Below are 23,488 nucleotides of genomic sequence, written 5' to 3'. Positions count from 1 at the left end.
AACTCATCTTCCCCAATCGAGTCTTCCCCAAATCGATTGGGGAAGATGAGTTGCAGGTTTCAAAACCCTTTCAACCCAGAGATGCATAGATCTCTTCTGATCGCTTACTAGGATTTCTTTTTCTTGTTTTGAGCTGTAAGCTTCTCTTTCTCTGTGTCTCTAGATGAAACGATATTCAACCCAATAATCACGCAAGCAAGAGTCAAGCTATATTTATCTCAGATTCTTGCTTGGTTCATAGAATCTATTGCAGAGCACAATCCCAGTAAGGTAAAGATCTTCCTACTTTTCTGCTTAAATAATCTTTCGTCATCTCGTTCAATAAAATCACACAGAAAGAGAAGAGAGGTGAGGTCAGATGAGGGACAAGAAGAAGAACAAAAATAAATGACTCATACGAAACTTGCAGTTCGCTTAGAATGCTTTTGGTTAGGGTTTCAAATTGGGAAAAAAATCCCAAATCAAATAGTTGTTTCAGAAACCCTAGTTCGTGACATTTTCATGTTTGGCTCCGTACTTCAATTTCTTACATATACATAGTCATCAATCGCTCTGAAAAGCCAAACAAAATCCAACAAGGGAGACCCAATTAATGATGTTCATCGTTTTTATTTTTAATAAAAAACAATTATTATAAATAAAAACTTGAAATCTTTAGGATGAGTTATGAGATTCAATAATGGAGATTGGACACAGAAAGGCAAAATCAAGAGAACAACAAACAAGAACAAGATGATAAACTAACAAAAGAAGAAATTCAAAGGATATTGGTCATTCTCTAAAGGCGCAAAGAAGATCCACAACACAACAGAGACATTGAAAAATAGCATCATAAAAGGATCATGTCAGAACTTGCAGAGAAAAGAAAATCTGTAGACGGTTTCTTCTTATTTCTGCAAGCGAACGTTGGAGAGACAAAGAAGGAAAAAAGATAATGAGAGAACAGACCTTGATGATCGCAGACAAAGATGGGGATGTGAGAGAGTCCAGTCCTCCCTTGCGTTGAAGCTCTGGTGATGGATTGTACCCTTTCTTTAGTTATACTAGTTTGAATCAGAATCAAGACCTAACATAACCGATTCAGGGGAGTTTGAAAATCAGATCAAATAGTCATCAATCGCAATGAAAGGATTTTGATTTGGGATTTTTTTCCCAAATTGAAATCCTAAATTCCTTAAGGGTTGAAAGGATTTTGATTTAGGATTTTGATTTAGGATTTTGAGTTGCAGGTTTTTTTTTCTTCTGTTTTTGCAAGGGTAATTTTGTCAGTTCACCTCTTATTTTTAAAACTGTTAGTCATAAAGTGATGGAATGGACTTATTTGTTACTGTTTGCAAACCTCAGGGGGGTACGCAGAATTTTTCAAAACTGGAGGATAAAATTATCCTTTCGTCAAACCTCAGGGATAGTATGTGTAAATTACCCATAATTTTTTCCTCTCTGTAAACCTCACTCAACTTATTTCACAAGTGTTATTATGGTTTTTCTTGACCATCACATTTATAACAAAGCCTCTTTAATACCATTGGTTGTGATCGGACCAAGTGGTGTGATTTAAAGGGTGATCTCACAATTTGTCCATTATCATTAAGTCTACGTTTGGAAGTGCAATCTGAACCCATTATGTATCAAAAGAGAAATCGAATGTTTAAATCTGAATCGAACCTAACAGAAACTAATCCGTTCAGTTGTGAATTGGAAAATCGTTGGTTTTGCATCAATTAAAAAAAGATAAATAAAATAAAACTGTAAACGTAATAAATGGTAAACTGATAAATCGAATAAAAATCAAACCAAATCTTAGTTGGATCAACTCAAAATCACTACACGTGTAAAAGTATTCGATTTAAGCCTTTAAGGCATTCCAATGATTTTGTAAATCTCCACTTCTTCAATCCAGATAACGAAAATCCAATAATATTGTATTTCAATTTTAAAATTGAAACCGAATAGTACTCAATTTGGTTTGGATTTTTTTCTCCCTTTATCATAGTGAACCTATTCCAGACTAGAACGTTTAGCAAAATCGAACAAATAAACAACTCTTACCCATATGAAAATGAAGAGGATTGAGACCAATGAGTCTAAATTTGATTTATTTTGAGTTGGAGGCACCAATTTTCAAATTAAACGATAATTGTGTAAGCTGTAATATGGTGTAATTAGTAATAAGAATAATAAGACAATATTAGCTAGATGGTTGACACAGAATTCAGTCGAACTATTGTAGGCATCATCGGTACAATTAAATAAAAGGGTATTTTACAAATGCCCCCTTGAAAAAGCCTATTTGTCTAAATGCATCCCTACAATTTTTTTAATTGCAAACTCCTCCCTACTTTCAAAACAGTGTAGCATTTTAGTCCGATTTGTTAATTTGTGAATCTAATGACCAAAATGTCCTTCTAATGAATACCCATCAAAATTAAAGAATAAAATGACCAAATTGCCCTCATCTTCCCCAAATAGTTTAGGGTTTGAAATTGAAATTTTTTTCTCCAAACCGGTTAGGGTTTAAAGGAAAACATAATTGAAACTGAATTTTTTTTCAAGATTGTAGGTTTAATTAGATTTTTATTAAACCAGTATGCCCTCACTTGGAAGTAGGGCAATATTCCCTTCAATAATTGTCACGTGACAGTTCAAGTAGAGCTAAAATTTTGGAGTGGGGTTCCGTTGCATGTACGCTCAATTGTAGACACATGTCCTACACATTATTATATAGGACACAAAAGGGGCATTCTTGGAAACAAAAAAGATGTGTTTACCATTGCAAAGTACATCCAACAGAACCACTCTCAAAATTTTGTGTATAAATTGAGAAAAAAAACAACAACAGGAACAACTAAGGGAGTACAGTGGAGTTACAATCGAAATTTGGGTTGGCATTTGACATGTGATCGAATCAGAACATTTCTTAAATATCCAACAACCTAATTTTTCTTTATAATTTTATTAAGGGTAGAATTAGGAATATATTAATTTAACAACAACCAAAATGCTTCTAATAAGAAATCCAAATTAGGGTACTCTAGTGCAACTTATAACGACCTATCATGGGCATATATGGTGCTGCAATCCACAAGTCTCCATTGTATTCCACAACTTCAGTAATTGTTCTCAAAGTCCTTCCTTCTCTATCTTCTAACACCTCCACTATTTGTCCTTCTTCATTCAGCTTTAAACAAATTGCATGGGCCTTCAATGAACCTATCAATGACTGTAACTTCTCAAACATGTTATATCTCTTTGATAACATTAACATAACTGAAGGTTTAGATAAACCCCAGTTATAAAACTTGTTTTTCTTCGCGAAAAAACCAACCCAAAACTCCCCCTTTGAGTTCCTTCTAATATTTTCTGGAAATGCTGGTCACTCTGAGAAAACATCTTGAGTTCCAGCTTTAGGACCTTTAAGCCAAAACCTTAGAATCCTAGCAAGAACAGTCTCAGCAACTAGCACAAAAGAGCCATCTTTGCTTAATGCCACGCCATTAGGTAAATATAGTCCTTTCATCAATACTGTAACTTCTTTGCTTGTTATATTGTACTTCATTAACCTTCCAGTAAAGTCTCTCTGTAAAACAAAGTTCCAAAACTCTCTGCAAGAATTTTATTTTTTTAAGATTATAACACAAAAATTAATTTTTTGGTAAAGACTTTAAATGGTATAATTGATGTGATTTACCTTCTATGGAATTTTGTACTTGAATCTGTAAAATAAACTACTTCTTCCTCCTCATCAATATCCAAATTGTTAGCAAATTTGAAGGGCTTGCCTTCAGCTTCAGTGATAAGTGGAGTTGATTACCCTCCAATTGGCCCAACCTTATGGAACCCAAGGTGGCAATCAGTAATGTAGAGATCTCCTGTCTTATTATGAAATTTCAATCCTAATGGCCTCCCCCACACATGCTCAAGCTCGGGTGCATATGCTCTGACACATTTATTTCCGTTCCAGTGGAAAATTATGGTTTCTTTTGGTAGTTAGAAGCTAAAAAACTTTGTATCAAAAGGATAGATAATCTTCAAATGATGAAACTTAATTAGGTATGGTTCTAAATCAATATGTCTATTTTAAGTAAGAGTACATCAATTTTTTAATTATTTTATACAATGTATTTAAAAAAGATGGTGTGTACCTACGCCTAGACACAGTCCGGCACAAAAAGACTGCCGCAACCCCTGGAAAGGTGAAAAGGTCCAAGGGTGTGACAGTCTTTTCAGACTGGGCTGTGTCTAGGCGTAGGTACACACCCACATAGGGGTGAAACAGGGCCGGATTGGGCCGGGTGTTTTCAAAACCCTACCCCAACCCTGAGTCCTTTTAGCTCAACCGAATCCCAACTCCGCCCTAGGTCGGCTGAGATATCTCAGCCTAGGCCCAACCCTGAGTCCTTTTAGCTCAACCAAAGCCCAACCCTGAGTCTTAGGTTGGGATGAGATATCTCAGCCCAAGCCCAACCCTGTTGGGCTCAGCTCAGCCCAGCCCTACCCTGATCGGGCTGGGCTAGGCCGGGTTGGCCCTTATTGACCCTGGTTTTTGCTAGGGTCTGGTTGGCCCTGACTTGTCCTACTTTTTTTTCATTTACGTCGTCCTATGCATTAAGCAAATGAGACACATATGATTGAGTATTGGTTTGTTTAATACTCAATTAACTATTAGACTTTTCTTTGGGTTAAAAAACTTTGCCCAATCTTAAAATTGTAAATATTTTTGTTCAATAGATAATTAGCCTTTTGTTGGTAAACCAATAGATGATTACTGATTAGACACTAAACAAAAATTGTAAAATGTAAACAATAAATTGTAAGGCATAACCTAACACAGGGCCGGGCTGGGCTAGGCTTAACCCGAGGCCTCAACCCTGGCCCAGCCCAACCCTGACCCAGGGCTTGAGAATTTCAACCCTAAGCCACCCTCAGGGTTGAAAAATCAAGCCCATGCCCTGTTCGGGCTCAGGGCGGGCTCGGGCCATTAGGGCCAAACTTACACCCCTACCCACACACAACACTAGTTAGCGTTCCTTCCCCCATATATATATATTTTGGACCTAAGCAATAACACATTTAGCTCGCCTCTAGGGAGCCCAGCACGCCTTGGATGCTGCCAGCCGTTGGGCTGTGTTGAACACATCCCTAAGCGTGCACCGAGATGTGTGCGACGCAACTCAACCGCTGGATACCCTGACAGCACCCTGGATGCACGCCTCCCTGGAGACGATCCTGATCTAGTAATAACATGAGTGAAAAGAGTCATGCTACAAAGTGGGGATGACAAATTGAGTGTTTTTTTTTATTGTGGGTGAATGATAAGTATATTAAGGAAAAAGGAGAGAGCAATAAGAGCCAACAAGATTATCCAAAGGACGGACCCCACACAAGAGAACCAAAACAATTAAATAAAGAATGAAGCATAAAAATACAGGGATCGGGGGAAGAAACAAAATCAAGAGGAAGAGGTTGATATCAAATATCTACTTTCGTTTTGTCTACTTCATTTGACAAGAACAAGACCAATTACACACATGTCAATTGGATGATTGGAGTCAATTAGTGAGTTTGTTGAATTAGTTTTGTTGGAGGGTCCAACCCTAAACTCTAAAGCATTAGGTGGAGACACCTTCTCAAGCATATGGATGCACCAAGATTAAAAAAAAGTAATTTGGGTCTATCTCAATAACTCCCAACATCTCAACCGTCCACGTGTAGTTTTGGTATGCCCATCTCTCCATGTGGACAAACAACTTAGAAAGAATATATAACAACAATTCAGATCCTTTATGGTGTAGCAGTCCTAGCGGCCTGAGCAGCGCAGACACAACCGTGTGCGCAATGACCGCCTTACTCTTGCCCGAGCGCCTTGCTCAAGCGGAGGTAAGGCGGTCATTGTGCGTGTGGCTGTGTCTGTGCCACTCAGGCCACTAGGGCAACTGCGCCATAAAAGATTTGGATCGGAATAATAATGAAACCTGGGCCTGATGGCATGTAAGAGAGTCCAACCCAACACTTTTAAGGCATTAGGTGGAGAGAGTTCCTCAAGCATTTGAACGTACGTATGAAGTACCAAGAAACTGATATGAGATTATAAATCTATAATGACCCCTAACATGACAGGTTAATGGAGCTAGATAATTTTGTGCCATAGTGGTTTATGCTAGCATTACTCTTTCACATGAATAGGAAACTATATTGTGTATTAATCATCCTTGAAACACAAGAATATTAATTTTGTTACCTATTTGGAGAAATGACTGCAAATATCCTCCAACCTTTACTTTCACCTTCCCATTTGAGAATCCGACCATCGGCGACACCAGTGTAAGGACCTTCCCCATTAGGGTCAAAGGTGATACTCTCCCCACCAAAACCTCCTACATTACCAAATGGCATCAGTTCTGCATCTTTGAGCTTGTCATGAGCTCCCGGAAGAAGCGGCGGGGAAAATCGGATTGTTTTTCTAGACAAATAGATGGAGAGGATTGCAATGGTTAATGCAGTTAAGAAGAAGATAGATTTCATGTCTTCAAAGATGAAGAGAAATAATTCAATAGTGACTAACGGCAAGAGAGAACAAAGCAGTGAGTTATAATCCTTAGATATCAGATTTATAGAATCCATCACTAATTATTAATGAATGGCTGCAGTTGAATTCTTCGATAAGATCAAAAAAATAAAATTATTTTATGAGATGTAATGCATGCGGAAGAAAAGGAAACATGATGGTTGTGATTGTTCTTTTCTAATAGAATGAATTAATCATCTCGATTGTCACCAAAACAAAAAAAAAAGAAAAGAACTAATCACCTTGGTTAATCTGTCAAATTGAAAGTCCATCATAGGGTGAGTTTGGCTAGCTAGGTGACTGATTGTGTTAGGTACTTGATGGATCGATACGTCAAAACCTCCAGAGTTGATAGAACGCGTTAAATTAATCTTTTTAACGTATCCCATATTAGGCAGGTCCAATCTAGCCCCCACACACTAGATCGAACCCCATTAGGCACATAACAGACTACCATGCTTCCGCAGCCATCGTCCTCGGCGGCTCTTACTCTGGTAGTAGTTAGCCATTTCCAAGCAATTCTACTCGCTTCAAGCCTTTTGCCCATTGGCTAGTAGCCTTTTCTTGATGGCTTTCACTCTACTCAGGTAACTCTCCCTAGGTAGCTTTTTATGACTCTAAACCTGATGTGGTGCCCGACTTTGATACTAAATGTTAGGTACTTGATCAATACGTCAAAATCTCCAGACCTGATGAAACGCGTTAAATCGAATAATTTAACCTATCCCATACTAGGCTGGCCTAATCTAGCGCTCATACACTAGATCGGACTCCATTAGACACATAATAGATTGATCATTGAGTTGATTTGCTAATTTCCTAGCAAAGTTGACCAAGTTTTAAAATTATACCTACAACATGGAATTGAATTGAGATCTGCATGCGAGAAATAATGGTATACAACAACAACTCAACAACTCAAATGGCTATCATGTGTAGTGATGTTGGGACTCCTGAATTGTCAAGTAACAGAAATCATGCGCACAATAGAAACAGGTCAATACGACTTGGCTAACCCCAAAATTTCAAAATTCAGAATCAAATAAATTTGGAATTGATTGGATTCGATAAGAATCAACAGAAATTGGTTGGCACCATAGCCAAGTCTTGATTAGTTTTTGGGAAGCTGAATTCCTCTGGTGGGTAGATATCACATTCATTATATATTGTATCTCATTCAGGGTTTCAAATCTTGGAATCACTGATTGATTATCGATTCAAATCAGTTGGAATCGGCCGGAAACTATAATAAAAATTGACAGAAATCGATGTGAATCTTTTTTTTTTTTTTGGTAAGGAAATCTTTGTGAATCAAATGAATCAGTTAGTGTCGATTCTAATACAAATCAACCAATTCATTTAATCGAATTCTGATTTTTGAAAGCATGATCCCATTACATATGTGCATGTCTTTCTTTATTCACAACCTGATAAGAACCATTCTCTCTCTCTCTCTCTCTCTCTCTCCCCCTCAGAATGATATTCAGAATGTAATCATTCATCATTCAACACAGAACACAAGAGATACGAAAAACCCAACTCATGGTTCAATTCAGATCTACAATGCTTTAGTTTTACAAAATCAAAGGCAACTGTATTACTATCAAGGTTAAAAAGGGAACAGAGAAGGGTATGTTGGGGTTTCATGTGAGAGTAATAATTCTACATCGAAAATGAATAAACTGACGTGGAGAGTTATAGGTACTTGGGCACCATGTCTGTTATGAATGTGGATTAAGAGATAGATTAGGATTATTAGTTAGTCTTGGTGGTTAGTTAGTTAGTTAGCTTAGTTGTTACTAAGGGTTGGGTTGGATTGTATTAGGGATTGTACCATATGCATTGGATATGGAATATGAAATAAGAAATAAAATAATTCAATCTCTCCTCTCTCTCTTTCTCCTTTCTTAGGAATCCCTCATTTGCTCGAAATAGTGAGAAAATTCCCTGCTATGGTTCTTGAATCCCTTCCCAGATTCTTGAATCATAACATTGGTGCTTTCATTGAACCTTCCCCTTCCAATGAGTTTGTTCACCCAATACAATAGGCTGGTCTTCCTTTTCCGGTCACTGGAACGTCAAGATCCGAATCATGCATTCCTTCCATGTCTTGAAGATGCAATCTGCAAAGAGCAGGAGAGGATTTACACTGTTGATCTTGTGGCAGTTGAAGATTTTGGTTCAATGGCCGATCTTGAACCTTACTTGACACTATCTGGAGCATCCGTGGCAGAGATCACTTCCATTGCCATGGTTGTGTTGTCATCCACCCCTGTAGTTGTCGCTGCTTCTGCAGAAATTTCAGTCACCACTCTGGTGTTCAGCCGATCAAAACTGAGAATGGCACAAACCACCTAAAGGATGAGGAGACTGTAGCAGCGAAGACCGCAGCCGATGATCGCATAACCGCCGTGGAAGTTTCGTTGCAGGCTTCGTTGGTTGCGAAAAGTGACGGAGTTTTCAAACTCAATCTTGCCGACCTAGTGCCAATGGCCAAAACCCATTGCAAGAAGCCCATTTCCGGTGCAAATTGGAATGATACTAGTGCTGCGACACCATTCTTGCACCAAGATTTCACAGATTTCTTGGCTTTTCTGTCCATTCCGCCATGGCCACCGCCGACCGCTCTAGGATTCGCTTGCAGCGCCGTCTCACAAAAGCTACCACCCTCAACATTCAATCTTGGCACCCTCCTCCACCATACGCATGCGGTAGGCAGCGCTGGACACTGGACCCCTCGGCCACCACCAGAGCCACCTCCACCGCTCTGTTGTGAGTGTGACCTGCGGTTCTACACCAAATCCGCCGCTCTGTTGCAGTCTTCACCGTCAACAGCCCCTGATTTCTCATATTCGCCAGTTTTCTTAACACGGATTTCTCATCTTCGATCGGTGAAGGGATGTTGGTTTAGATCTGGAGGTCTTTCGCACATGATTTTATCGTCAGGGATTTCTTTAATCTCGAGGTCTTTACATTCAAAGATTTTGAAGCCGAAGAGAGATTTCTTTCCGCAATCGGTTGAAGCTCTAATGCCAGGGATGGTTTCTTCGGTGCTGTGTCGTGCTTTCTTGGATCTCAAGTCCGCCCAAGCTTCCTGCCGATGGGAACCTGCAGAAATTTCTACAAGTCTTCCAGTCTCGGAGAATACCAAATCCGACCTCAGCAAGTACCAAAACGGTCCTGATCTCCGCTCTGCTGCAGTTCCCCCGACTCCAACTTGTTCTATGTTCCAGTTTACAGATCGGAGGACTGCGATGTTGGGAAAAAAAAAAAAAAAAAAATCCATGGAGTAGACGATGAAGTGCAGCGCCTTGAGCATCTTTGTATGGACTGGGTGGACTCCGTTCGCTGTTTCTTCTTAACTGATTTTTGTACTCATTTGGAGTGGAGTGCCTTCTTGGTGGATTCGGTTTTCCATTTCAGCTCATATTGGTTTGTGGGTTCTCTGTTTCTTCTTTAATTGGTTTTGTCTTCATTTGGAGTGGGAATGCCTTGTTGGTGGACTGGATTGCCCATTTCTTCTCATATTGGTTTGAGGACAAGGTTGTTTTGATGGGCCATGGAATGTTATGACTGTGGATTAAGAGATAGATTAGGATTATTAGTTAGTCTTGGTGGTTAGTTAGTTAGTTAGCTTAGTTGTTACTAAGGGTTGGGTTGGATTGTATTACCCTATAAATAGGGATTGTACCATATGCATTGGATATGGAATATGAAATAAGAAATAAAATAGTTCAGTCTCTCCTCTCTCTGTTTCCCCTTTCTTAGGAGTCCCTCACTTGCTCGAAATAGTGAGAAAATCCCCTGCTATGGTTCTTGAATCCCTTCCCAGATTCTTGAATCATAACAATCTCCTTAGTGATTAGCTTTTAAGGATGAATTCTACCCAAGTCTCCAACAGGGAAGGGGCTTGATCAAGAGCTATGAATTCGAACCTAAAACATTTGAAAAGTCTTGAGTTATTCATTGTTTTTTTTAAACTCGTTGTAGTCCCTAGAGACCGATCCCTATATTACGAACCATGGGGAGGAGTGCTGTTTTGGGTAGTTTTGTAATTCCAAAATCAATTTAGGTAATTCACTTAATATAAAGGATGAATTCTACTACCCAAGTCTCCAACAGGGAAGGGGGTTGAGGAGACATGAATTCGAACCAAACACAGAGTTCTTTGTGGGGGAGCATGGCCTGTGCGCGTACAATGGGGCCAATGGGAATGCACACAGAAGTATCAACAGGGCGGGTGGGGCACAACAAGGTCAGGTTGGGCTGGATTTTTTAAAACCCCAGCCTAACCTTGAGTCCCCTTAATTGGGCGCAGGCCTCGTCTAAACCTGACTCAGGGCCTAGAAAATCAATCTTGATCCACCCTCAAGGTCCGGCCGGCTTGAACCTGATTGGCTCAGATCATGAGGAGGGGGAAGGGAGATGCATGGGCTGGGCTGGGCCGGGGAGAAAATTATCAATTTTATATAGAATAACATTATAATAAAATATATTATATCACTTACTATCTTTAAATATAATATATTATATAACAAAATGCGTGTGATGTTTAAAGTTTATAATATATATTAGGACAAGAGATCTCTACTTGATCGCATGGTCTTAGGTATCTACCCAGGGCGCACAGAGGTGTCATCTCATGTGTGTGATGTCTCTACACACTCAAATGAATTTGCAAACGACATGCATGGATGGAAATATATTACCTTTGAAGTACATGGAGCTTGAGTTATGTTTGCTTCCACTATTTCTGAATTTTATTATGAACAACTTGGTATAATTGAGAAGTTTTCTTTCTAATGTTAGGGGGAGACAGATGGAGAGAACATAGCTGATAGTCAAATTTCTTCATGGCTCAGCAATCAATAAGTTGACTAGTTGAGCCCGCCTGGTTAAAGCATGGTATAGACTGGTCCAATTATTAAACGTGTCAGGCTTAGTCCTATCCCATTGGACGCCTGACCAGATCAATTGATTTCAGGCCTGATTTAGTCCACCTAATTACAGCCCAACCTAGCTCGACCTTTTAACTTGTAAACTTTCCTCCCCTTCGCTCTCTCCAGTGTCAATTTTTTCTGTGTTTCTATGGTTGACGTCTCTTGAATGAGATCTGCAACTATTAAAAGACAATATTTGTCACAAAATTGACATTGTGGGTATCATGGAAACACAGGATAAAGGTGAACATGCAAGCATTTCAAGGGAAAGGGCCCCAGGCAGCTTCATCAGAGCCTATAATACTTAGCACCAATTGCATGCACATCTATGTCAACATCGTCAGTGTATACGAGCAACTATGGCATTCAGAATTCCCGTACCTCACCTATGCTTGTGTTTCTGTAACTCACATCAACGCTTCAGTCTCTAGTTCTCTACTAGAAATTCTGTAGCTATATCCCCCATGATGAATCGACATCTTCTACTTTCGCCTGCCCCTACTTCCGTGTGCACCCTACACACAACAAGGTGCGCAAAAACCGCCTTACCCCCGCTCGGGCAGGGGTAAGGCGAACTTTGTGCGCCCCATTGTGTGTAAGGCGCACACAGAAGTAGGGACAGGCGGAAGTGAAAGATCCGGACTCCCCCATGATAGCCCAGCCTGATCCTGATTTTAACCCTGACTTTATCATGGTTTTACTACTTTAATTAGTCTTTAGGTTTCACTTTTCTGTTTAACTCTCCCAAGTCCCACTGAATGCTGGAGTGAATCCTAAAGACTTCTTTCTATCAAAAAACAAATCCTAAAGACTTCTCCACTTCGTCGGAATCTACACCCATTGTCCTTCTCCAGCGAGATTGCCACTCTGCAAAAATCGTCGGAATCTGACGTCCCAACTTAGCATTCCAAACCCTAAATCCCACGTTGTCACTTTCCTCCAACACAGGTCATCACCACCGATGGCGCCGCCCTCGAGATCATCAGAATTTGATACTCGCCATCACCATAAAAGGAGCTTATAATATCGTCCTTATTCAAATCCCACATCGACACAACACTCTCAGTTGACGAATCCTCAAACCTTAACCCTAGCCGTATGCCATCCCAGAGATTCACAACGCTGTTGCCCCTAACAAAATATAGAGCAGGAGAAGTGAAGTTTGGTCTTCGTCGTAAGTACCGGAACCTGCCACGCGAGAATCTTCATCAAATGATCCCGACGTGATTCTCTAATGGCGAGGTGAGCAGCTCGTCTTCGTCGTCCGATAAAGATGACGAGCAGAATCTTCATGGAGTGATCCCTTCAAGGCTTGAATCGAACTTCTATTCAGGTCAAAATTCTTAACTCTATAACCTGCAACTTTATTGTTCTACCAGATTTTTAGTTTCAGATTTGATCTTAATGGAGTTTTAGTTACTGAGTTGATTGCTCATAAATTCTGATTTCAAAACCCTAATATCCAATTGAGGTTTTCTATTTCAAGTCTGCTTCTTTTAATTCTGATTTGCATGCTGAAACTGAATATTGTTTACTGCTCAATCCTAAGTTTGAATCTCTACTTCAATTCTGTTTTGAGTTCCATGATCGATTCTGCAGTTCTGGTTTGCTTTTCAATGTTACTAGTTTCAATAGGATTGTTTCACAACTTGAGATCCATCTATCAGAATTGGATAAAAAATGACAAAAAAATCAGGGCCAATCTGGCCCAATCAAGGTTAATCAGGGCCGGGCTGGATTTGTCTGAGCCCAATAGGGTTGGGCCTAGGCTGAGATATCTCAACCTGACCTCAGGATTGGGTTGAGCTTGGATTGAGCTAAGAGATCTTAGGGTTGGGTTGGGGTTTTAAAAAACCCGGTCCTATTTCATCTCTACCGTCATGTTATATCATTTTCGACGACAGGAACAAAATACTATCGCAAAAAAATCAAGTCTTCCAATACATATAGCATATCACATGATGACATCTGTATATACCTTTGTGCTCTATCATTTTTCAACAACGGAAAAAAAAATATCATCCGCCATAAATCAAGTCTTTCAATAAAATATAGGATATCAGTTATCAACAGTATCTGAATATTCTGTTATGTTAAACTTTTTGAGCGACAAACATTAAATATCGTCCCCAAAATTTGAGTCTTCCAATACAATATAACTAGGGCTGTAAATGGATAATTAAAAATTCGAATTCGATTTTGATCCGCATCCGTATCTGTTTAGGGGCATCCGTATTTATTTAGAGATATTCAGAAAAAAATCCAAATACTCCGATAGAAATTAATTATTATAAAAAATTAAGTAAATAACGATCTTTGGGGTTTTTGAAGATTCAACAGGTTCTAGAATATGAGGAAAAGAGAATCATGATCTAAAACTATGGATTGAGAGTGAATTGTATCCACTAGGGGGAGGAAGGTTCGAGTTACACAAGGCAGAGGTGTAAACGGATGGCCGAAAATCCGAATTCGATCCGCATCCGAATCCATCCGAATCCGTTTAGAGGTATCCGTATTTGACCAGAAAATATCCGAATCCGATTACATCCGATCCATATCCGAGCCGAATCCGATCCGTTTACAGACCTAAATATAACATATCAAGCAATGAGATCTTAATATATGGTCGTGCATATTATTTTAAGAGACGGGAAAAAAATACCATCACCGACAATCTAGTCTTCTAATACATTATAACATATAAGCGATGATGTTTGAATATACTGTCATGCTATATAAGTTTAAGTAACAGAAAAAAAATATCATCATAAAAAAGCAAATCTTCCAATACAATATAACATATCAGGCGACTTTAATAGAATATATTGTCTTATTAAATTTAGTTTAGCGATGGATTTTAAATACCGTCGCTATATGACATATTGGGCGACATAAATTTTTTTCATGTCGCTAGAAAATGCCTTTTGCTGTAGTGAGTGGAAGAGAAAAATTGTCAAGGAGGCACTGCACATACAATGTTCAAGGTAAGGTTGTAAATCGGTCCAGAACCGTGTATTCGGTTCTGGTTCGGTTCTAAGGAGTATTAGTGTGATCTAGATCCGGATCGAATCCCGCCTCGGCTCTGAAATTCGGTACTTGTACGTACTGAACCTGTATGGTTTCAATTCGGTTTCGGTTCCAAAAACCGGTCCTACACGGTTCAGTTCCAGTTCATGTACTTGGTTTATACTATATATATATATATAATATAATATATTATACTATATATATAGTATAATAATTATATTATAATATAGTTGTATTATAAAATCTAATACTAATATACTAATACTAGTTAAATAAATAAATAAATAAATATATATATGTATATACCCAAATTCGGTTTGATTTCAGTTCTAACCGCCGGTTCCTATGTTGGATCCGAAAAGTAACCAAGCCTTGCCTTGGTTCTGTTGCTCAATTTCAGTTTATAATCAAATTCCATTCGATTCGGTTCAGGTTATTTGATCCGGAATTGGTTTAAGTTTTTAGTTCCAGTTCCAATTTGACACCCTTAGTTCAAGGTAACTGTTCTTCCTTTCCATATGATGTATTTTTTTAATATCCTATATCTACATGAGGTTTGATCATAGGGTTAATATGATCAGAGAATTAAATTTATTTTTTCCATTGCATTTCTTAATATGATATTTTTTATTTCAAAATATGATTTTTTTGGATGAATAAATAATATAATATATTCAACGAAAGCACAACAAAAACAAAAGCACCTAAGAGAGGGGGAGGGGGGAGAAGGTGGAAAAGGGAGGATAGAAAAGAGAAAAGGAGGGGAAGGAGAGAGAACCAAAGCACTCATGAAACTTATTTTTTAAAAAAGATATTTTTTCTTCCTTAATGAAAATTTTAAAGTTTGCCTTTTCGGATAAATTTTTTTTCTCCCTTTTTAGTAACCTTATTTGAGTTATAACAGCCAATAAACTCTCTTTTTATTTCCAAATATAGCACTCACTCATGAAACATATGATAAAAATATATTTTTCTATTTTCTTAATGAAAAATTTCCATGTTTACATTTTTGGGCTGATTTATTTCCCCCTTTTTAGTAACCTTCTTTGAGCTAATTATAACAATTATATAGTGATGAAAATTTCAATTCTTTGTGGGACATCTTGTTGAAATATTGAAAATTTCAAATACCTAAACAGAACATCAGGTGACTCGTTCATGAGAGAGAGAGAGATATCTTCCCGCATTGGTCATTTTGGTAAGCTGCCACATGGAAGACATTACGTGTGTTAGGACATACAAGGGGATATTTGATTGAATTTGAATATAAAAATTTGACACATGCCTAATTCAGATTTCAGACCATGCCCTCTCTATCCAAGTTGCAGATAATATGCAATTTGGATCCTCTACTGCTGCCTGCCCATGCGGCTGGCATGCAGCATCACACAAGTAGGGCGCGGATCCCACCCGGGCAGGGTACTCAGGCAGTGGGTAGGGTGGTCATTTCGCCCCTACCTGTGTCAGGCTGCATGCCAGCCGCATGAACAGACAGCAGCGGAGGATCCGAAATGTATAACGTGGGTGGACCATTTTGAACATAAATGAATTCCTCCAATATTTAAAAATCCACCATTAATTTCACAGCTATTACAAAAAAACTGAAAGGACCTCCATTTACCATTGGAAGAATTGGCATTTAAATTGGTACAACCCTAATTAATTTTCTACTAATGTTGCCGACTTCCTCTCTTCCTTATATTTCAAGCTCTGAGCGGTAGATGCAAACAAGATTCTTCAAAAAATCAATACATGGGAAAATCACACCATGGGATTAACCCTTATTCATTACCTAAAAAAAAGGATAACCCTTATTAATTTTCTATAACTAGTTACCAAAAAAAGAAAAAATGCTATAAATTCATATATGAATATTCCAATCCAAAGATTTGTCAAAATACAGATTGGAATCACCTCAGTAGCTTGATTTGCTCTAACAGAATTAAGAACCTACCATCAATAGGGGTAATTCATTGAGAAATGAATCTACAAGAATTTGGAAAATTATCCGTGCAGAAATGGAAAACCGTCCAAGGTTTTGGCATTCTTTGAATCTAGTCAAAATGATGAACGAAATCCCTTCTAGTCTCTATCTCTATATATAGCTTGTTAGAACTCTTCCAATTCTCACATCTCCCTCTACACTAGTCTACAAAATCATGGCTGCCTATTTTAGTTACTATTCACCCGTTCCTGCCCTAATTATAGTCTTCTCTGTTTACCTCTCCACATTTTCCCTAGTTGAAGCTGTTAAAAATGGTGGTGGGTTCACTGTCGATATTATCCACCGTGATTCATTGCTTTCTCCAACCTATGACTCATCGGTGACTCGTTTCGAGCGTCTGCAGAATGCGTTCCATCGATCGGTGTCTCGCGCCAATAATTTCAAGAAAAGCGCAATCTCTCCACAGCAAATTTCAACCCAAGTTATCCCTAATGGTGGTTCATATCTTATGAAAATTTCATTTGGTACTCCATCAGTGGATACCCTCGCAATTGCTGATACAGGTAGTGATCTCATTTGGATTCAATGCAAGCCTTGTGAACAATGTTTCAGGCAAAATGCTCCTTTATTTGATCCAACCAAATCATCAACCTATCGAAACTTATTATGCAGTTCTAAAGAATGTGATTTGTTAGGTACTGGTTTTAATGGTTGTTCTTCTAAAGCTAATGCTTGTGAGTATGCTTATCAATATGGGGACAGTTCCTTCACTAATGGCCTTCTTGGTACTGAGACAATCACATTGGGTTCTACTAGTAGTGGTGGTAGATCAGTCCCTTTACCAAGAAAAATCTTTGGTTGTGGACACAACAATGATGGAACCTTTAGTGAAAGAGAAGGTGGTCTAGTTGGCTTAGGAGGGGGTCCTCTATCACTGATTTCACAACTGCAAACATCTATTGGTGGCAAGTTCTCTTACTGCTTGGTTCCTCTAGATAAGGTAAATGTGACAAGCAAATTGAATTTCGGTAGTCAAGCTGTTGTTTTGGGTGCCGATGTCGTTTCGACTCCTTTAGTGTCGAAAAACCCGGTTACATTCTATTATGTGACCCTTGAAGGAATAAGTGTTGGAAACAAGAGATTGGCATATAAGAGTTCATCTAAGGTTGGTGTTGATGAGGGAAATATTATACTTGATTCAGGTACAACATTGACATTTCTCCCATCTGATTTCTACCAAAATCTCGAATCAGAAGTGAAGAATTTGATTAATGGTGAAAGTGTTCCAGACCCTCAAGGGTTATTTAGTTTATGCTATACAGCTGATACAGATGTTAATGTTCCAATCACTGCCCATTTTACTGGTGCTGATGTGAAGTTGAAACCACTGAATACTTTTGTTGGTATATCTGAAGAAGTTGTCTGCTTTGCCTTTATCCCTCAAAATGGTTTGAGTATATTTGGGAATATAGCTCAAATGGATTTCTTGGTTGGCCATGATCTTGAAAAAAGAAAGGTGTATTTCAAGCCAGTTGATTGCACAAAGCATTAGTAGTTTCATGTGTTGAAAATTTCATGGATATGTGTATTTTCAACTCTTTGTTTATAATAATAATATTTTCAATATTTTCTGCTTTTGCATTATATCTACTCATAGTCTCTTTTAGTAACAAATTGTTGTTATTTTACTTAATTATTTAGTGTTTTTTTTTTTTAAATAAATAAAATCAAATCGCTTAGAGAGAGAGAGAGAGAGAGAGAGAGAGATGAATAATTACAATTTTGTAGTATACCATATGCTAGCAGTTTATGTTTCTATCTCTCTCTTCTTCTCTTTGAGGGTTAAGGGGCCATTTCTAGGGTGGAAGAGAGAGATAGACACATAGGGTGCTAGGGTATGGTATATTGTTCAACACAGATCCTCTATGGCCCAGCTGCCCGTAGTGGCCTGTGTGGTGTAGACTGGGCTGTTTGCGCAATGACCACCTTACCCTCGCTCGAGCAAGACGTTTGGGGAGAGGTAACGCGGTCTTTGCGCAGGTGGCTTAGTCTACGCCGCTTAGGTCGTTACGAGCAGCGCGCCGTACAGTATCTGTATATTGTTAACATATCCATCCCTCTCTCATAAAGTAATTTTAGAGGGAAAGCCAAGGCCTTATATTTTATGCTGATTGGAAAGAAATTGTAGAAGATTTATAGGACAAATAATTACACCACATATTATTATTATAACAATTCAGACCATGGATAATGCTTGAAATTACAAACTGCCATTATTCAATATATTAACATGTGCATCACTCAAATTGTAAACCAGTGATGCACAACATCAAGAGGAATTAATCATATTGTGAACGAAATATTCCACCACTCTGCTACGTGATTTTTGGGCATGTGTAAGGCATGGTATGAGGATTTTGGAGAATGAAAGGGTGGGTACTGATAGCTTGTAGTTGATATACTACACCTCAGTAATCATTAATATAAAGCACAACAAAATTCACATACACTACTCCCAAAGTTTATAACTATCTCTCGCACCCTCTCCGCTAAGGGTTCACAATGGTAGGAATCTAGATCCTCTACTTCTGCCTGCCCGGTAGTCCTACACACAGCAAGGCGGTAAAGACCGCTTTACCCCTGCTCAGGTAAGGGTAAGGCGTTCTTTCCATGTCAAGTGTAATATTATTCTTTGATTATGCATGATTCCTCAATAGAGGAATGTATATATACAAGTTACAAGAGATTGACTTATACAAGGAAACAAATAATGGAGATTACATAGAATATTAGATTGACAGAGATTGTGAAAGAATCATATCGCAAGTGATCACGATTTTCAACTGTGGTAGAGTCCATATCGCATGTGATTATGGTTGCAAGTGTATTAGATTGACAGAGATTGTGAAAGAATCCATATCGCATGTGATCACGATTTCCAATTGTGGTAGAGTCCATATCGCATGTGATTATGGTTGCTTGAAATAGGAGATTGAGTCATACATGGAATGTAAAACCGTAGGAGAAGGCGATATCGTCAATATTCCACCACTCTAGTAGAGGATCTCGATTCTCACAATGGTAGTTCAAAAAGAGCACCCATTTCCACCATTATGGAATTACCTTTTTTTTTGGTAAAGGTCAGCAAGTATAAATTATAATAAACAAAGTTACAGAGTTAACGTCCAGGCATATACCTAGACAAATACAAGAAACAATTTAGCCTGAGAAGCCCCACCTTCGGCAATGTCATCGGCAGGGAACAATTCAGACTAACAAAGATAAAAAGATTTAACTAGAGAACTGAAACTGTGGTCTGCCTTGAACATCCCGCTCAAGTTCCAACTGAATATGAGAAGGGAAATCAATCGAAGTACCTTTTTTAGCTGCATCCTTTGCTAGTAAGTCTGCTATTGGATTAGCATTGGCTGCAACAATGCGTTATTTTCAATGGTATGGAATCCAAGAAATCTTTGACATACATCTAGGATTGACTAACAAACCAAGGAATTGATTATGAAGAATCACTCTCTATCCATAGGTAGCGCACTCCCATTTATTTAGCAAAGCCAAACCTTGGACGGACTAGACTCTCCGTTTCAGAAACAAAGTTCGTACCAACACCTAGGTATATGTTGAAAGAAAAAACCATTTTTCCTTTATCATCACGAAAAACTCCTTCAGTCCCTGCTCTTCCTGGATTCCAAAAGAGAACACCTATCGATATTTAATTTAGTCCATCCTGGATTTGGCTTACACCACGGATCTGTATCCCCTCAATTTGTCTGCCCCTCAATTTCCTCAATTCCATCCAATAGGGGACCGAAATGACCACCTTTCCTTCTATTAGAGGGAAGGAAATTGATGGGTAGACAAATTGAGGTGATATTTTTCCCTTACACCACCCAACTTCACGAATCCGTTGCGGAGTAGGGGAAAGTATTGGAATATTCAAATATGTGGCGCATAGAAGGTCCGAAACAGATCTGATCAAATCTTTTAATTTACATCCCAGCTGACACAGATCTTTTAACACTAATTTAAAAATAAGTGGAGCAGTCTTCCTCTTGCCATCAAATCTTCGTGCATTTCTTTTTATCCAAATATTGTATAGAATTAACATCACTCCAGAATTCCAAGCACTTTTAAGGGAAAGTACTTTAGATTTCCTTTTTCCACCATTATAACAGATCCAATGTCAATGATGGCGAAAACCATTAACCCCGAAACAATCTAGGAAACATTGCAAAATTTGTTTCAAAAAGACACAATCTAAGGAAATTTGCCTAACCGATTCGATCTCTTCAAAGCAGAATTCACATCTAGATGGCAGAAGCACCCCTCTTCTACAACTTAGATCATCAACAGGTAATTTCTCATGAGCTAGTCTCCAACCAAATAAAGAATGTCTAGGCAGCAAATGGTTTCCCCGTATAGTTTTTTTTTTTGTTAAAAGGTCATTTGTATTAATAAGAAAAATAAAAGAAAGAATATACAGAATATTAAGGATATAGAAGAGAAATCAAATTCAACTTCAAAATTGAATTTGAACTCCATCAAATGTGTGCATGTTGATCGAGTCAAGGCTTATCCCACACAAAGTGCTAACAGCTTATCCTCTTCTTATCTCTTCTCTTCATCTCCTTGTATGTAGGAGTTTGTGTTGCATTCAAACTCAATTCCTCTTTGTTGTTTGAAATTTAAATTCAAATGTAACGAGTATATCACATACAATATAAATACAACATCACCGTAAGATTAAGAGCATGGTGAACTCTTATCTTCAATATCTCCTGGGTCTATCCTATCTTATCTTCTATTGTTATCCTTTCATGCTGCCTGGAAAACCCTGGAACGCACGTATGTCTCTCATTCACAGGCTTGTGTGATGCAACTTAAGTACCAATTGTTGCAAATAAAAAAAGGCACCAGCTCCATGGCTGACTATCTTCATAGGGTCAAAGAGTTGGTCGCAAACCTTGCTGCAGCTTCTCATCATGTGGCAGATTTAGACGTTGTTCTCAGCATTCTCAAAGGGTTAGGCAATGAATATGAGTCATTTGGCACCCCTGTCACTACTAGGAATGATCCACTTACCCTCGATGATTTCATTGGCCTCCTTCTAAGCCAAGAAATCCTCAAGGAACAACAATCTCCCATACTAGATCTGCCAACCATTGAAGCTAATGTTGATGCCACAACTCCCACTCCTTCACTGCCAACCAATACCAACAAGGAGAGGAGCAACAACTATTGATGCGGCCGTGGAAGAGGTCGCAATAGTTATTCAAATCAGCCAAGACAGAACAATTGGGCCCTGTGCCAAATCTGTCGACGTGGCTATTATTCGGCTCTTTCCTGCTACAACAGATATAAAATCCCAACTTCCAGGCTCCTGCAGCTCTAGCACAACCTACACCACCGGAGGCTCTCCTTGCCACTCCTATGGTCTCTTATGACTCGGCCTGGTATCCTGACTTTGGTGCATCACACCATCTGACATCTAACTTAGGGAATATGCATCTCAACAACCCATACACTGGTTTTGATCAAGTTAGAGTTGGTAACGGTGCAGGTTCGGCCATTCATCATACTGGCAGTTCTTCTCTTTCTTCCTCTGCTCGTAAATTTCATCTGAATCATGTTTTACATGCTCCTAAAATAACAAAAAATCTGCTGTCTATTAGTAAATTCACTGTTGATAATGATGTTGTTTTAGAATTTCACCCGTCCTATTGTTTTGTGAAGGATTTTTGAACAGGGAATGTTCGACTTCAAGGAACTAATAAAGATGGTATTTATCGTCTTCCCACAACAGCAGTGTCTTCTTCCAATTTCAATAATCAGCCTAGTGTCTACATTGGCGAAAGAACTTCCAAGTCAATCTGGCATGACCGTCTTGGTCACCCTTCTTCTAAAATTATGAATAGTGTTATTCACAGTTTGAAACTGCCAGTGTCTTCTACTGCTTCTAATTCAATTTGTTGCTCATGTCAAATGGGAAAGTCCCATAAATTATCTTTTTCATTGAATAAATCCACTGCTTCTACACCTTTTCAGTTGATTCATGACATTTGGGGACCTGCACCAATACCATCGGTTCAAGTTTATACTTAATATATATCTTTCATTGATGATTATAGTAGATATACCTGGATTTTTCCCTTAGTAAGAAGGTCAAAGGCATTGACTATATTCATGAAATTTAATGCATATGTGGAAAATTACCATAACTGTAGGATTATTAATTTTTAGTCAGATGGTGCTGGTGAATATAAAATTTTGGACAAATTCCTTCATAAAAAAGGAATAGTGCATAGGTACTCATGCGCCCACACCTCTGAACAAAATGGAAGGGTAGAGCGAAAGCATCTCCATTTGGTAGAAACGGGACTATCCCTAATGGCACATGCATGTGTACCAATGCAATTTTGGGGTCAGCCTTTGACACATCAGCATATCTAATAAATAGACTACCAACACCAGTGTTGAAGAACAAGTCTCCCTTTCAAACATTGTTTAAGGAAGACCCTGATTACAAGATGTTGCGGACGTACGGATGTGCTTGTTACCCTTGGTTGAGGCCCTACAACAAACACAAGCTGGAGTATAGGACAACTCAATGTGTTTATGTTAGGTATAGCGATTCCCACAAAGGCTACAAGTGTTACGACATCAACAGTGGGAAGACTTACATTTCAAGACATGTAATCTTTGATGAGATGTTATTTCCTTATAAAACATCTTCAACCAAATCTGTAACTTCCCCCTATCTCTCCCAACCCCACATTTATCAACACTAGTGTTATCTTTCCCTCCCGCCTTCCCATAGAGAATATAGGGCTGTAAATTCCCAACCCCCACGTTACCTACTCCAAGTCCCAGCCCTAGCCGAGCACTCCACAACTCGAGCCAAGCATCTCAAAATTCAGGCAGCCCAAATGAAAATTCCCAACGAGTGACACTACTAGGGCCACTACCCATTGCATCCTCAATCCACATGGCCGAACC

At 38.7% G+C, this 23,488-nt stretch overlaps 1 protein-coding gene and 1 pseudogene across 1 annotated transcript; one reads left to right on the top strand and one right to left on the bottom strand.

Moving 5' to 3' along the window:
- Positions 1-2,974: 2,974 nt before the first annotated feature.
- LOC122643344 lies at positions 2,975-6,621 on the bottom strand (annotated as a pseudogene).
- A 10,070-nt stretch (positions 6,622-16,691) lies between these two features.
- LOC122643343 (aspartic proteinase CDR1-like) lies at positions 16,692-18,029 on the top strand. The gene has a single exon (XM_043836978.1). It carries the CDS (start codon positions 16,692-16,694, stop codon positions 18,027-18,029), a length of 1,338 nt encoding a protein of 445 aa, XP_043692913.1.
- The last annotated feature ends 5,459 nt before the right edge of the window (positions 18,030-23,488 follow it).

This window comes from Telopea speciosissima, chromosome 10, assembly GCF_018873765.1.
Source record: "Telopea speciosissima isolate NSW1024214 ecotype Mountain lineage chromosome 10, Tspe_v1, whole genome shotgun sequence".
Taxonomy (NCBI): domain Eukaryota; kingdom Viridiplantae; phylum Streptophyta; class Magnoliopsida; order Proteales; family Proteaceae; genus Telopea; species Telopea speciosissima.
Note: the sequence above shows the minus strand (reverse complement) of the source record. Positions and strands in the feature narration are given on the sequence as shown.

Excerpts from the sequence above, each read along its gene's own strand:
- LOC122643343 (XM_043836978.1), top strand. The coding sequence starts at position 16,692 with ATGGCTGCCTATTTTAGTTACTATTCACCCGTTCCTGCCCTAATTATA.